The sequence below is a fragment of the Eulemur rufifrons genome, chromosome 7, assembly GCF_041146395.1.
Source record: "Eulemur rufifrons isolate Redbay chromosome 7, OSU_ERuf_1, whole genome shotgun sequence".
Lineage (NCBI taxonomy): Eukaryota > Metazoa > Chordata > Mammalia > Primates > Lemuridae > Eulemur > Eulemur rufifrons.
The window spans coordinates 1,728,492-1,744,784 of NC_090989.1; the positions used below are offsets into that span (position 1 = coordinate 1,728,492).

Below are 16,293 nucleotides of genomic sequence, written 5' to 3' on the forward strand. Positions count from 1 at the left end.
CCATGACCAACCATGTTTTCTCTGCTACTCCACGCAAGCCTCTGGGTTACCGACACCAGTAAATGCTTCCAGGGCAGCTCAAGGATTAGCATCTGGATAAATAAAACGTGGTATAGCTATACAGTCGAATACTATTGTCTTAAAAAGAAGTGAAGTACCCATACATGCTTCAACCTGGATAAAGCTTGAAAACATGTTAAGTACAAGAAGCCAAACACAAAAGGTCACAATCTTCATGATTCCATTCATATGAAATGCCCAGAATACAGACCGAAGCGGACTGGAGGCTGCTTAGGGCAGGGTGGGATGGGGGAACAGGGAGATGACTGCTGAAGGGTACAGGGTCTCTGCTCAATTTGCTCTTCGTTTTTAACCTGGAAACTTCCTTTCCTTTCCTGGGGGTGCTCAGGACGATTCTAAGGAACGTCTGCCACATCCGTGTGGCATTTCCAGACTGCGGCGGAAGGTTTCCCGGTTCTCACCCCACAGCACTGGGAGCAGTACTAGTCGGCCCCTTGTGGGCTGTAGTGCGCGGAAGCGGAGCCTCGGAGTCCGCCACACTTCGCCCGCCGGTCCCGCAGAAACACCGGCAGAGCCCGGGAGCGGGCCGGGGTCGCGGACCCCCCAGAGGGAGGCGCTAACGGCTCGCGCGGCCCGGGGCCCACGCGGCGGTCCGACCCCAGCCTGCGGCGAACCCAACGGGGCGTCCCGTCCGCGCTGCCCCGACCTTACCTTCCACCTGGCTCCGGCAGCCGGAGTCTGCGGCGGGGGCCCCTCCTGGGCAGGGGGCGTAGAGCCGGGCGCGGCCTCCCCCCTGGGCCTCACGGCAGCCTGGTGCACGCGGGCCCGCAGGCCCCTCACTTTCCCCATCTTCCCTGGCGGAGACCCTCTGCCTCCGCAGCGCACGCGCAAGAGGGCCTTCCGGAAACCGGTCCTCAGCTCTCGCCGCCGCCGGGCGGAAACAGGCGCCGCGTTGCATCTGCGTTCCGCCCGGAAGTGCCCGGGTCGGCGCGGCGCTGGGCCGGGCCACAGGCGGGGAAATCTGGTGCGTGTCTGCTCCCGACGCTTGTCCCGGGGGAGCGGGAGGATCAGATCGCCGGCGCGGCGGTGCAGGCTGCGGGCAGCTGCGTCTGCGGGAGCGGGGCCGAGACAAGCGTCGTCTGCCCGCCGCGCGGGGGAGACCGAAGCCCAAGTGCGACGAAAAGGGAGGAGGCCCAGGCAGAGCCGCGCCCGGCGGGCCGCGGACGCAAGCCGCCTCGGCCCCGCACTAGCGGGGCAACAGGGGGGCAGGGGGGCTGATGCGGAGTTGTCAGTCAAAAACTCCCCGAGTTACAGAAAAGCGTGGGTCAGCCGCCGGCCGTGCGCGGGAAAGCTGCAGGGTTGGCGCCGGGCAGCGCACAGGCGCCTGCGGCCCGCGGTGGCATCAGCCGGTACAGCCCCAAACCGGGGAGCGGCGCCCGCGAGCCCTGCGCTCGGGAGCCGGGGCGGAGGACCCATGGGGCCAGGAGTGAGACCAGCCCGGGCAAGGCAGCGAGACCCCGTCTCTACAAAACGTTAAAAAGTTAGCCCCGAGTGGTGACGCTCGCCTGTAGCTTGGGAGGAGTTCCAGGTTACAGTGATCTATTTTTCGTTGATCCTTTTTGTCACACCAATCAGACCTGACTTTCTGCCTCCTTGGGACCTCACGCCTTTCAGGAATAAAGACCTTGAAGCTTGCCCCTCACTCCCTCCGGCTCTCACCAGCAGCTGCAGACCGGCCTTGGCTCCATCAGTGCCCGCGTCACTTGTCCCCACTCTCCTGCCATAGCAGACATGCTGTCGTGGCTGTCGCCTTATACATACAAACGAGCTTTCCAAAGAGACGTTTTAGGGAAGAGTTAATGTGTGGCAACAGACATGTATAAAAAGTTGAGGCCCACTGGTCTGCCGCTGCATACCCAGCAATGCCGAAGACTGGGAGAACATGGCTACAGATGGCTTTCGGCTATGGGGCATAACCCAAATTCTTGAGGGATGCTGGGAGCCCCTCAAAGGGATCAGTGGTGCTCTCTAGGCAGCCTCTAGGCAGCCACCAGGCAGGCACAGTTTTCGTCCAATGTAAAGGCAGTGTCTAGGATGGGTGGTTTTACCCTGCAGGCTTCATGGGGCTAGGGCAGGAGAAGCTGTGGTCCCACGAGAGACCTGGCTGTCACCCATCAGGACCAATGTGGCATGTGTGGGGACCCTGGGGGCCAAGAGACAACCAATGATGACAAACACCAGCCCCAGCCTCAAGAGGCAGACACTGGCCCCGCCTGGCCATATGGACATCCCCACTCGCCCCCAGCGGTCTCCACGCAGCTGAGTAGCGTCAGGGGCCTCTGCAGGACTGGAGCTCCAGGTCTCCACTCTGCACCCAGGGACTGGAGCTGGTCTGCGATGAATCACACTCGTACTTGGTATCTGCCACCTCGGGATGCGGGGAGCGGGAGTCAGGTGAGGCCCCTGCAGACCTGCTGGGCCTTGAGGGACCTCCCGGCTGCCCAGAGCCAGACTGCATGGTACTGCTCTGACCCAGGGAATCACTGGTGCCTGTGGGAGCAGTCTGGCCTCTCAGTGTCCACATCAGGAAGATGGCAGATGCCCAAGGTTGGGGGCACAGCACGAGTGTGCCGGATCCTTGCAGAGCCCGGGTTGGGCTTGGAACTCTGCAGGTGCAGGAGGTGCCCTAGAGAGGGTCTCCACAGACTCTCTGCACACTCCTCATTCCCTTCTCTCCGCCCTGGAGTGGTGTGTGCCGCCTCCAGATTGGGAAGAGGCTCTGCTCAGAAGCCTTGTCAGCGTGCTGCCTCTGACCAGGGTTTTGTGTCAGGACCACCAGCGTGAGAGACGGCCCTTCCCCTGCACTGAGAGCCAGCAGGCGGCTGGGTGTTCACGGTGCCCCTTGGGCCTGTGGGAGAATGGAGGATAGACTCCCCCCAACCTCAGGCCCTTCCTGTGTCCCAGGCCTGGCCCCCTGGCCTCGAGGACTGCCTTGTCCCAAGGACTCCAGGGACCCTGCCGCTGGGTGTTCTCTGGTCCCTGGACATCCCTGGGGCTGTAGCTGTGGGCTGGGCCATGGGAGAGCCCATGTGACTCCCAGGGGTGGGGGGAAGTGCCCCTCTGTGAAAACAGAAAGCAACTCCCCACTCTGAGCCAAGGGTCTCCAGTCAGAAAACCCACAGGCGTCTGTTCCCTTTTTCTTGGTGCAGGCTGGGACAGGCAGGCAGGTCTTAGCACAGCTGAGCAGCTGGGGACTAAACCACATCCCCTGAGAGAGGCCGAGCTTTCTCCATGAGCTCTGGGGAGGGGGCTCCTGTACCTGCTATTCCCCCTACGTGGTGGGTTCCTCCCACTTGGCTCCTCCCACTCACCCTTAGGAATATTCTCCTTTCTCAGCGAAGCCTGTCAAGGTACCACTTCCTCCAGGAAGCCTTCTCAGATTTCCCCAATTGAGTAGTGAGACTTGCCACACTGTCCTGTGCATAGCTCCTTCCCTGGAATTGTAAGGACTGGTTTTCCTCTCTCCTGGAGGACAGGATAAGAGTTTTCACTTGGGCCCCCTGGCGGAAGCCCAGCTCCTGACACACCTGGCAGAGGTTTTCAAAAAGAAGAACGTGGGGGAGGGACGTGGATAATAGTCCCAGCCACCAGCTCCACCTGAGCTAGAAAGGTTTTCTGCAGTGAATTTCATTCAAGCTCACGGTGAGCTCAGTAACAGCCTCACACACGGGGGTGCACAGCCTGCTGCCCTCACAGCTCTGTCCCGCTCCAAGCCCAGGCCCTTGGCACTGGCCAGCCCAAGCGGGAGGTCCAGAGCCGCAGGACTTGACCTGTGCCCCCGAGAGGCAGTGCTGGGCTGCCTCCACACCATGTCACCTGGGGCCTTGTTAGAGATGCAGATTCTCGGGCCACACCCAGACCTCCTGAGTGGGAGACTCCATGGACAGGACCCAGCAACCTGAGTATTCACAAGCCCCCAGGGGGTTCCTAGGCATGAGGACCACCAATTAGAGGCTGGACTGACAGGAGCCCGCCTCCATCGGCCCCTCCCAACCTGGCACTCCCTTAGAGACGCACCCAGGATGGGGCCGTGACCATGGACTGTCCGCTCAGCGTCCACCTTCTCCAGGACCCATGCAAAGTGTCAGCCAGCCAGCCTCGGGAAGGCAGTATTCATTTATGAGGGGCATTCACACGTGTCACCTATGTCACTGCCACTGCTTGATGCAAACACAGCCTGCGCCCGGGTGTGCAGTCAGAGTGACTGCCTGGGAATGCTAGCTCCGTGCTCACAGGAGCACCCAGGCCTAGGGGCTCGCGACTCCCCACTGCTGAGTGTGGGGGTCCTGGCCATTCCTCAGATTCCTTCAGCTCTCAACATGCCAAGGTGCCATATTTTGGGATGGTGTGTCCTGAACCTCAGCCGAGAAAGCAGACAGAGCAGGGGCAGGATGGTGCTTCTCGGAGGCGTCCTTTTCTCTGACCAGTGTGGGGGCAGGTCGGACGGACCCAAGTCTGGGCAGGGTATTGAGAACCACAAAAGGACCCTGGGCAGACCATGACTCCATCCAAACCCCTGCACTCAGACCTGGCCAGCACGCCCCTGGCTTCCAGCAGCCCACTCCGAGCGCCTGTCTGGAAAGCTTGGGGCTGTGGAAAGAATTTATGACTCGTTCCAGCCAACACCTGACATAGGCCCAACCATCCTTTCTTGCAGCATTTACTAACAGGCTGATAAGTGGGACCCTCCTCTGTCCTTTGAGATGCTTGTGCAGCTCCTGAAGCTGGGAGAGTCTCCCCAGGCCCTGAGAGCCACCTCTGAAACGTTGTCATCAGGAAGGAGGGGGCTGTGGCCCCCAGCCGGCCTAACAGCTCTCACACGGACTGCAGCTTAGCCCCCAGCCCCAGCCTTCCCTGAAAGCATCAGTCGCCTCTGGGTACACAGAGTGGCCCTCAGCTCGCCCCCTACTGCAGTCAGTACTGAGTAAAATCGTTTTCGCTACTTTAACTCATGTCTGGATTTATCTTTTTCTTATTTTTTGTAGAGATGGGGTCTTGCGGTGTTGTCTAGGCTGGTCTTGAACTCCTCGGCTCAAGCAATCCTCCTGCCTCAGCCTCCCAAAGTGCTGGGATTGCAGGCGTGAGCCCCCACACCCAGCCTGGCTTTGTCCTTGATGGTGTGGACTGAACTGGCCCTTCAGCCAGTCGTCCTTGGGAGATGCAGTCCCTGGATTGTCCCCAGAAAACTCAGTGGCTTCTTGTCAGTGGTAAGTAGAGACAGAGAAGAAAACTCCCACTCTGGTGGCAGCAGTTCTTACTGCAGTGGGGGCAGCTCTGGGGAGTCTGCGCCCCTCTTGCCTGGGGACGGCCCCCACCGAGGGAGGGTCACGGGCAGCCAGGCTTCTTGGGCCTGGTCCAGCCCAGCTCTCTGCTCAACCACTGCACCTAGATTGGGCGGGCATTTGACCCGAGCCGGGCCGTGGAGACCAGTTAGGAATGAGACCAAAGCCAAAGAAAAACTTCCCTGGAAGAGAACGCAGCGGACAGCTCCCGGGCGGGCACCCCCACTCTGTACGAGCCTCAGGGCTGTCACTGCCACCCTGGGGTGAGGCTGGGCGTCTGGCCAGTGCTTGCCAGACGGGGTTGGTCCAGAGGACAGCCCAGCTCCCTTTTGCTCCAAAGGAGACCCGGGCTGGGGGGCCGAGGGGAGCCCAGTTTGTCCTGATGGGAAGCAGTGGTTCCCCCACCCCTGGAAACTTCCAGAACCCCTTGCCCCACCTGTGAGCAAGGCTGGCAGAACTTCTAGAAGGAGTGAGCTTTCTGGAGTGAGGGAAGGCTGCACCTCCCACGACCCCACATATCCTGTGGCACCTACCACTTCTTTAAGGGGTGTAGGCGCACAGGCGCGTGGACAAAACCCGCCGGAATCGAGGAAAGGCCCCTCACAGGCAGCCGTGCTGGGCCCGGAGGTTCCAGAAGCAGCCCCGCTCCAGACCCGCCCTGCACCGGCTCAGCTGCGAACCCGGGCGCGGGCCGGCGGGTCCTTCTCCGACTGCACTCCCGAGGGCGCCCGTTCCCCGCGGGGCCGTCGGGTCCTAACCTGCCAGGCCGGTTATGTTAGAGCCACGGCCACCTGCGGACGCGGGCGTCCCCCCACCCCCAGTCTCAGCGCCGCGTGGTCCTGCTGAGGCCCCACCCCAGCCCGCCTGGCCTGTGGTGCCCACCCGGGGCCAGCGCTTCCTCGTGGGTGCTCTCGGGGGTTGGCCACCGGCCTCGGGGCGCGGCGCCAGCCTGGGGGACCCGGCCCAGCCCTGCTAGCCTGGGAAGGGGATACCGTGAGTCGGCCCCCGCGCCGCACTCTCCGCGCAGCCCGCCCGGCCTCTCCGGGAGGGAAGGTTCCCTGCACCGCCCAGGGCGGGGGTGGCATCCACGCTCTGCCTCGCACCGCAGGTGATGTGGGCAAGGTCTGAATCCCCGCCTCTCCGTTTCCCCACCTCTACAATGGGGCTGCCATGGGGGTTCCCTGAGGACGGACAAGCAAAGCTCCTGGAAGCGCCTACCCGAAGCACGTGCTCCGCGGACGCCCCGGCCCGGCGCAGTTCGGGAGCACCTGTGGGAGCACACGACCCGGTCGGGGTGTCGTGGCGTGGGGGTGTCGCGGCGCGGGCACCGGGCAGGGCGCCCCCGGGCAGGCGGGGACTCGGCGCACCGGCCGAGGCCCACGTCCCTGGCTGCCTGCGCCCAGCGGGCGCCAAGGCCCGAGTCGGACCCCAGCCCTTCCCGCCTCTCCCCGCGGTTCCGGGCAGTGGGGGAGGGGAGGCGGCTTCCCCGCCCCCCGTCTTCGGGGCCCCCCCTCGCGGGCCGCGGGAGCCGCGGAGGAGGAAGCGCCGCTGGGACCTGCTCCCGCCCCGCGCAGTGGGCTCCACCCGCCCGCACTCGCTGGGAGACTGAGGCAGGGCGAACTCCCGCCGCGAAGCCTCCCAGGCCCGGTTCCGCGAGGGACGCCCGACGCCGTCCTGCAGCTCCCCGAAGCGCGGTTCCGGAGCAGGTGAGCTGCTGCCCGCCGGGGACGGGGTCGCCTGCGCGGGGTGGACGCAGCGACACCTGCGAGAGGCCGTCCCCATCGTGCTGCCCGACGGAGGCGCGCGGGCCTGGGGTCCTGGGCCGCCCGGGCGGGGCCCTGGCGCGCTGGGCCGGGAGGGGACAGCTGCGTTCCGGCCCCTGCGCCCCAGTGACCTGCGGCCTTTGGCTCTGGTCCAGGGACGTCTGGGGTTAAATGGACCGTTTGGGTTTCTGCGGTGCCTTCTGTCTGAGCATCTCCACAGCTAGGGAATTTCGAGGCGTCGCCGCGGGCTCCCTGCAGGCTCCTGGGCAGCGCGGCCGCCACCTGTGCTCCCCACCCAAGTCCGTGGATGGCCGGGCCGGCCGTGGCGGGGGAGCAGGGAGGGCAGTGGGTGGCGGGGCGGGGGGAAGGGCGGGGGTGGGTGGCGGAGTGAAGACTACAGGAAATTCAGATGCAAACGCTTTTGGGCTGTGGAGTTCCTGCATTCAGAAACTCGGGGTAAAACTAAGCCCACTGCGGTCCCCGAGGGCCATTGGTGGGGCGGGAGGAAGGGGCCAGGGAGGAGGTTGCCCAAGTCCGGGTTTGGCCGGTGCTGTGCTTGGCGGAGGGACGGGGCCCAGCGAGGAGCCAGTGCCCTCCGTCCTGTGGGCTTTGCAGCTCTTCGTTTTCCTCTCTCCCCACTGGACAAGGGCAGGTTTCCCGTGGCCTGCTTCGGGTCGGATTAACTTGATTTATAACATCCTTTTCTGATTTTAAAACTAATACATGGCTACTGCAGACAATTTGAAAAATACGGAAAACTAGTTTAAGAAGTTAGAACTGGGCCATAGACGGTGGCTTAGGCCTGTGATCCCAGCACTTTGGGAGGCTGAAGTGGGAAGATCACTTGAGGCCAGGAGTTCCAGACCAGCCTGGGCAGCACAGGGAGACCGTCTCTACAAAAAATATAAAAAAATAACAAGGTGTGGTGGTGCACACCTGTAGTCCCAGCTACACAGGAGGCTGAGGTGGGAGGGTTGCTTGAGGCCAGGAGTTCAAGGCTGCCATGAGCTACAATGGCACCACTGCACCCCAGCCTGGGCAACAGAGCCAGACCCTGTCTCAAAAAATAAATAAATAAGTTCGGACCCGTGATCCCACTGTGCAGCACGGGGCAGAGCGGCCTGGCCTCCCAGAGCCTCTGTTCTTGGCCATGTTGCTGCAGCGTGAAAGGGTCAGTCTCCCTGGTGTCACCAGCAGCTGCGCAGCCGGCCTGCTCCGTGTGTGACCTTCCCCATGTGTGAGCCTCCCAGAGTCACTCCCTCCTGCGTGGATGGAGTCACACCCAGATGAGAGTAAGCTCCCCCCCTTCTAGAAGCTCTCTCAACCTCAGCCAGCCCTGGGGAGGAAATCCTCATCATCCACACCTGCCCCCCACCCTCCCTGTCTCATTCAGCAGCCTGGCTGGGCCCTGGGCCCCTCCGCCCCCACGTCCTCAGCCTGGGCTGTCCCAACACTTCATCTGCTCATCCCTGAGAGGCCCACCTGCCACCATTTCCATTTTCTACAAATGGAAGAAGGTGCCTTTCAGGAACTGAGGAACTGACCTAAGGCTGTGGGCCACCCCCACTGGCCTGCCCAGCTCCTCCTCTGTGCCCCAGAAGAAGCCAGCCTGGCCGGGGGTGGGACGTGGGGCGTGGGGAGCCACTTGGGAGAGTCACTCTGTTTCCATGAAAAAGAAAACCTAGGAGGGAGAAGGAAGCGGGAAGGCTGCGCTCCAGCCTGCAGGGGCTTCCTGGGGGAAGGTGGCGAAATCTTTCCAGACCAGACCTTCCGGGCTAAGAGTCCATCTCTGGGCTGGGACCAGAACCAGAGTGGGGAGGGGCAGGGAGAAAAGGGCCCTGCCCGGCTGTGCAGCCTTCAAGGGGGCCTGGAGGGGCAGAGGCTGGAACCCCACTTTCCGGGTGTCCAGTGACACCCAGTGACACTGAGGAGCCAGCTGGGGACTCCATTTCCCTTGGAGGAGGAGGAGGAGGAGGAGTCTCAAAACTGGTGGGAGAGGCCAAGAGAGAAGGTTGTGGAGAGAGACCTGGGGTCACTTATGGTCTGGCATAGGCTTTCAGCGCTCTAGCTCTGTTCCCTGCCTCCGTTGTCCTCCTCCGCGTCCCTGCCGTTTCCAGGGTCCTGTGAGCCCCTGCTCCCCAACACACTGTCCCCTCCTTCCTTGTCCCCTCCTCTCGAGAGAATCACCCAGCTAGAGCAGAGATCTGCAGACTGTGACCCACAGGCTGGCGCTCCGCCTGTTTTTGTAAATACAGTTTTATTGGAACGCAATGATGCTCATTCATTTAGGAATGGTCTGTGGCTGCCAGCGCTGAGCAGTCACGGTGGAGACCATTGGCCAGCAAAGCCTAAAACATTGCTGTCTGCCCTTCACAGAAAAGTCTGCCCGCCTCTGCCCCAGCAGAGTTGTCACGGCTGGAGTCTGTTGAGCCCTTTCTCTGTGCCAGGCACCAGTGTGTCCTGCGCCGCCCCTGCCATACCCGCACACTCGGGGACCTTGGCACAGGCTCACCCTCACCTTGGGGAGGGGCCCAATCTTTGTCTTTACCCTCATGTGACTCGCAGGACACACAGTTGTGTGCAAAGAGCCACACCAAGGCCAGAAGGGACACTGGTGGGGTACTGGCAGGGAGCAGGGGACCCATCTGTGCAGGCAGCGACTCCACAAATCTGGGGCAACGTCTGCTGGTGGCACCAGCAAGACCCCGTTCTGAAATGCCATTCACACGGCATCTCAGAATGGGAAATGGGCAGGGGGGGTTTCAGGGACAACACAGGTGAGCCCAAGGACGTGGCAGGGGGTCCCTGAGCTAGGAAGTACCTGTGGAAACCAGCTCACAAGGTCTGGGCTGAAAGGTACAAGACTGCCGTGGTGAAGGAAGCCCGGGCTTCTGTGGCACACATCCCCAGAGATGCCCCAGTGCCTCCATCTGGGCGTGGTGCGAAGTGGCACTTTGACAAGCTTTGGGAAGAAGAGTGACATCCTCTGAGGGAAGCAGGGACCCAGCCCAGGCAGGGCTGGGCCAGGGAAGTTCCTGAACTTCCCCCCACCCGGCCTGCAGGAGCTCCACACAGGTCAGCCTGGCCTTCGAAGGACAAGAGTCAGACTGGAGTGCTCTGGGGGTGGGGGGTGACCTTCCCGTTCAGATGGATGAGGGCGTTAATGCCCCCCGCTCCCCGCCCCCAACCCCGCCACAGAACTGTATCACGTTTTGTGTTTGGTCCGTGTGAATGCTGTTTTCTGCTGAGCCAAGCGCACATGCTAGAATTAAGTTTTATTCTTTGCACAACTCTTTGGTTTTCCCCTCAAGTTGATAATTGCTTAACGTTTTTCTTGCTCAATCTCCTGAACTTAGAGCGGCGTCCTCCCCTGCAGCAGGTCTGCAAGATGCTTCTCGGTCACTCTCCGCCCACTTGCGCTGTCAGTCAGGCTGTCAGTGCGTCCTGAGGGGCGTGGGAAGTGAGGGGGTGTCTTGTTGCCCCTCCAGTGCTCTGACAGCCTCCTCTGGGTGAGTCAGGGAGTGAGAACGCCACCTCTTCAGCTCCCTCCCACAGGGAGGAAGCCACAAAGGGGAAGGCTGAGGAGGAAGTGGCTGTGGCAGGGGTGGCGGGTGGGCCGGGTGCTGGGGGAGCACAGGCCCAGCAGCCTCCAGCTTCCGCATTTCCTACACTCACCTGGGGGCCGGCAGCTGCGTGGCCGGGTTGCACTGGGGGGTCTCCGCTGCACCCTGGCTGGGTGGCCTGGCACCTGCCCGGCTGTCCGCCTGTTTCTGTGGGTCAGTGGGGACCAAAGGAGAAAGGACTCTCCAGGGCACCGTTTCCTGCCCTGGGCCCCTGCCCACGCCCCTGTTGCCACTGCCTCTCTGCCAGCGCCGCTCCCGCCCGACACAGGGCGGAGGCTGCAGAGGGAAGTCACTGGGGGGAAGAAGTTAACAAAAACAGAAAGGCCCAGAGAGGGGAAGGGTCGTGGGAAGACCAGCAGCTGGGGTGAGGGGGCCTGCAGAACTGGAGTGCTGGCGCCTCCATGCGCGGCGTGACCCGTCCCTGTTGCTCTCAACCCATGGGCCCCTCTCCAACCTCAATGCTAGCTAAACTGTCACTGCTCCCACCCCGACCCCCCACCTCACACACTCCGGCCCTGACATCGTCCTTAGTCTTTAAGCCCTGCTCCTGTGGGCTCTTCTGGGTGGAACCATCCAGAATCCCACCTGGCACAGAGAAGCCGCCTTCCCACGTGCTGGGGCTGCAAGCTAAGGGGCAGGGGCACGGGCCGGTGTCCAGGACGGGAGGGTACGGGAAGGGCCCAAGTCTCTGGAGTCTCCCCCCAGCTGCCCAGTCCTCCCCTCCCCCCGGCACCTGGATTCCCCGGGGGCATCGCTCCCATCTGCCCCCTGTCACGCTGGGGACCCACATGCTTTCCCCTGAGCCCGACCAAGTGTTCTGGAGCTGAGGGTTGTGCAGGCTCTGCCGGCACAGGGACAGTCTCAGGTCCCTTTCCTGGAAGGGGTGGGTGGAAGTGACAGCACCCTTCCCAGACCCCCGCTCCAGTCCTGCTCGGTCATCCCGGGCGTCAGAGCCCCGTCCCGTCCCGTGGCTGGCAGATGTGCAGTCCTTGCACCCACATTCTGCTGTTGATACTTCGTCATTTTGATTCCAGAAAGCGCCCTTAGCTCTCAGGGACCGGCTTCTCACCCCGGCTTGGGGTCAAGGGCACTGCCGCCCCTCAGAGGCCCCGAGGCTGCTCAGCGGGCAGGGCCTGGGGCCGCGGTGCCTGCTTGTGCCTCATAGCACTTCCTCCGCGGTTGTCATTTCTTTGGCGTGAAGGGAGAGGGTCTGGCAGCAGCCGCCTGCTCCTCTGAGCTGTGACTTCCGTTCAGATTAGATGCACCAGTGCTTGCTTGTCCTTCCACAAAGAAAAGGCCGCAGGACCTCTGCCTTCCAGCCTGTGCAGCCGGCAGGCACGCCAGGCAGGCGCTGGGTCTTGGCTCTGCCAGGAGTCCCTGGGGCCAGCTCCTTCCCCAGCCTCTCTGGGTCCCTCCCCCTGAGGCCACTGCCACACCTGTCACTGGGTCTTCCACCCAGGCCGCAGTTGTCGGCAGCACCCTGGCCCTCTGCCCACAGTCCCTTCCAGGAGCTCCCAGCAGCCCCACAGCCGCCTCCAGGCCACCCCACTGCGCGGCCTCTCAGGCCCACGTGTTCCTCCAGCCGTGAGGGCTCCCAGCTCCCAGAGGCACCTTCCGCACGCCGTCACTTCAGCTCCCTAAGTGGTCTTTCTGTCCCTGTCTTCATCTCTGTCTACCAGATGACCTTTTTCTTTAAAACTGTTAGAAAGATGCATGAGCTTGAGCCCAGGAGTTTGAGGTTGCTGTGAGCTAGGCTGACGCCATGGCACTCACTCTAGCCCGGGCAACAGAGCAAGACTCTGTCTCAAAAAAAAAAAAAAAAAGAAAGATGCATGAATATATCCTCTTTTCAAAGATTCAAACTTGCACCTAAAGCAAGGCCTGGAGGCATCCTTCCCACCCTCCCTGCGATGCTCGGCCTATTGACGTCCTCTGCCCGTCTTGAGAAATACAAGCATCTTATACTAGGTGCACTTATGTCTGTTTGTGATTTTTTTCGCAGCAGGAATGTAGTCATTGTTCTGCCTCGGACGGTCTCTGCCCAGTAATGTCTTCAGGATCTCATGCCGGGCCGCGCCAACCCCGCTCGTTCCCTGCTCCACGGCGCCCCCACAGTGGACCCACCTTGGCTTCCCCAGCGTCTCCCTCTGAGTCCATGAAACTGAATCTCACTTTTCCCAACAATCCCCACTTCAGTGCCCTGGCGGGAGAGACGTGGGAGGTGGCCCCACTGAGCCGAGCGGGTACACGTTCTGCGCGTCCACATGTGGTGTCAGGTGGCCCCCGGGGCACCCTCCCAGTCTTTAGTTAATATTTTCAAGCTTGCCCCAATGGACCGTGGTTTCTTGGGTGGTTTTGACCTGTGTCCCCAGTGCCTGTCGGGCCTCTGTCTTGCTGCTTTCTGTCCCCAACGGCCTTTCCCGCCTCACGCGTGGCGCCCGCTGTGCTCCCGGCACACGTGCTCACGCTGCGACTTCCCTGCAGGCACTGCTTCGGCTTCAGCCTGGAAAACGTGATATGCTGTGTTTTCTTTTTCATGCGGTTCAAAAGACTTTCTAATTTCCCTCAAGCTTCCGCTTCACCCGTGGATCGTTCAGAAGCGTGTTGTTTATTTGGAGATTTGCCCCAATGTCTTTCTGTTGCTTATGCTCTGGTTTAGTTCCACTATGATCAGAGAACATCTTCTGTGTGATTTCAGTGTTCTTTGCCTTGTTGAGGCTTATTTTATGTTAGGATGCAATCTGTCATGTGCTCATGACACATTCTGCTGTCACCGGCTGGAGTGTTCTGTCGCATACGTGACTTTGGGTCCCCCTGGTTGGTGGTGGTGTCCAAGTCTTCTCTGTACTTCGGATTTTGTGTCTACTTTTTGTTTTGATTAGTGAGAGAGGAGTATTGAAGGCTCCAACCGTCGTTGTGGACTTGTGTGTTTCCTCTGTCAGGGTTTTCAGCCCTTGCTCCGTGGTGTCTGAAGTTCTGTAGTTAGATGCAGACACGTTGACGGTTATGACATCTGCTATCGCATTGCCCTTCTATTGTTAAGTCCCTCTGCACGTGGGATTCTTGTCCTTGTTGTGAAGTCCACTTTGCTTGACGTTGATAGAATCATTCCAATCTGCCTGTGGTTTGTGTGTGTGTGGTATACCTTCCCCTTCCCCTTTTAACCTGCCCATATTGTCATAGTTAAAGTGGGTTTCTTATAGGCAGCATAGAGGTGGGGTTTTTTGTTTGTTTGTTTTGAGACAGTCTCATTCTGTCACCTTGGGTAGAGTGCAGTGGCGTCGTCATCAAATCTCACAGCAGCCTCCAACTCCTGGGCTCAAGTGATCCTCCTGCCTCGGCCTCCCCGAGTGCTGGGGTCACAGGCTCACGGGAGCCGTGCCTGGCCAAGGTGGGTCACCTTTTAACATCCCGCCTGCCTGTATCTGTCTTGAAACTGGTGTGCTTAGACCATTTACACTGCGTGTAACTATGGAAATGGTTGGATTTAGGTCTATCATTTAAATATTTGCTTTCTGTTTGTCTCCTCTGCTTTCCATTTTCCTGTTTCCCCCTTTCCTGCTTTCTTTCCTCTAGGTCGTATGAATGGTTTTAGCACGCACTCCAATTTGGCAATTAGCTTTTGACTATGTCTTTTCATATACATAGGCTTTCAGTGGTTGCTCTGGGGGCAACGACAGACTTACTAAGCACCGCATTGTCTACTTAAAGTGAGTATTTTGCTGCTGCAGGTGAGATGCAGTGAAGCCCCCTCCCTCGTAGCCGGCACACACTTTACCTCGACATGCATTGGAAACCCCACAGGCAATGTTTGCATTTTTGCTTTCAACGTATTTTAAAGGACTTAAGAGGAGCGAAGTAGCCTGTTCCGTTTGCCCAGCTGTTTGCCATTTCGGTTGTCTTTCTTCATTTCCAAGTTTCCAGGTTTCACCCCAGGCCGTTCCCCTCCTACCCGGAGCAGGTCTGCTGGGGTTGAGTGTTCTGTTTCTCTGCACCTGAGAATGGCTCCGTGTCCCTTCACTCACGTGGAATACTTCTGCTGGCTGTGAAATTCTGGGTTGACACTCCTTTTCTCTGAACACCTTAAAAACGTTCTATGGCCTCTTGGCCTCCACGGTTTCTGACAAGAAGTTTGCAGTTCAAGTGGGTATTCCTCTCCATATAATGTGTTTTTTTCCTGACACTTTCAGGACTTTTTTGTTTATCTTTGGTTCCCGGCAGTTTGAGTATGACATGCATGGGCCTGATTTTCTCCAGGTTTATTCTTTTGGAGGTTCACTGAGCCTTGTGAATCTGTAAACTTTTTTTTTTTTCCTAATTTGGGAAATTTTCAGTCATTATTTCTTCAAATACTTTTTGCTTCACATTAGCCCACAGGTTCCTAAGGGTCTGTTCTTTGCTGTCGATCTTTTTTCCTCTCTGTCGTTCACATGGAGCAGTTGCTACTGGCCTTCAAGTTCACTCCCCCTCCCCTGTCTCCCGCGTTCTCCTACGGACCCATTCAGTGACTTTTTTATTTCTGTTATTGTGTTTTCAAGTTTTAATATTTATTTGGTTGTTTGCAGCTTCTGCGTTTCTGCTGAGAATCTTCACCTTTGCGTTTGTTTCAGGGGCATTGTCCCTGCTTCGTGGAGCCTGTTTCTAGCAGTCACTCAAACACTGTGGTCACTCCAGCCTCTGGGCCCACTCAGGCTGGCGTCTGTTATCTTCTCTCTTGCCAGCTCTCAAAATCCTCTCTGTCGATTTCTGAGTACTTTCGGGTTGTGTCCTGGACATCTGGGGCATTATTTGATAAGATTCTGGATCTACCAAATCCTTTGGACGGCGCCGATGCTTTTGTTTTTGCCGCAGTCCGTCTGCGTGGTCCAGCCCGGGGTCCAGCCCCTCCTGTGGGCTGTGGCTCCTGTGTGAGCTCAGTTTTCGTCTTTGCGGAGTGTTGGGATCCGACTCTCGCATCCTCTCGTTCAGTCTGCAACCTTGGCAGTGGTCTACCCCGTGGCTGGATTCTCAGAGCCTTTGATGGGCTCTCTGGGGTCATTTCCACACACACTCAGCCCGGGGTGAGTCTGGACTCCCATACACAGTGTTACGGGACCCCCTTTGTCTCCTTGCTGACTTCTCCCCACGCTCTGGGTTCCAGGGGCCCCTTTTCCTGGTCCTCTGGCTCCAAACTGGGGCTTTTTGCCTCCTTGCCTTGTCACATGTGTCCTGTGACTGGGTCTCCTGTTGGGGCAAAGTCACTCTGGCAATCACTGCTGCTGCTGTAGCCACTGCCACCAACCCGGGGGAGGGCAGCTTCAGGACAGGGTCTGCCTCTGGGCGAGACCAGGAGGAAGAAAACAGAGCAGCCTGTTTCCTGCGCTCCCTCCCCCTTAGGGCCCCCCGGTTCTGGATAGAGGGTTCCGGTGAGGCCCCTGTGCCGCTCCAGGGCCGGGCTGGCTGGAGCTAAGCCAGGAGATGCGGAAGAAGGGAAAACAGCACACTCTCGGGCACGGCGGTCTTTCCTGACGCCCGGGTGTCCCTGCTGGGTCTGTCTGCGCCACT

General features: G+C 59.8%; 2 protein-coding genes across 4 annotated transcripts in view; one reads left to right on the forward strand and one right to left on the reverse strand.

Annotated features, from left to right (window-relative positions):
• The window catches only part of SLX9 (SLX9 ribosome biogenesis factor), a 47,075-nt gene extending 46,147 nt beyond the window's left edge, over positions 1–928 (reverse strand). For all 3 annotated transcript variants that reach the window (XM_069472212.1, XM_069472210.1, XM_069472209.1), the window contains exon 1: positions 733–928. In XM_069472212.1, coding sequence (XP_069328313.1) covers positions 733–870 — 138 coding nt within the window. In that variant the 5' untranslated portion in view covers positions 871–928. The remainder of the gene's footprint in view (positions 1–732) is intronic.
• Positions 929–6,985: 6,057 nt separating this feature from the next.
• The window catches only part of ITGB2 (integrin subunit beta 2), a 41,862-nt gene continuing 32,554 nt past the window's right edge, over positions 6,986–16,293 (forward strand). The window contains exon 1 of the mRNA XM_069472214.1: positions 6,986–7,069. The gene's annotated coding sequence lies outside the window, so the exon portion shown is untranslated. The remainder of the gene's footprint in view (positions 7,070–16,293) is intronic.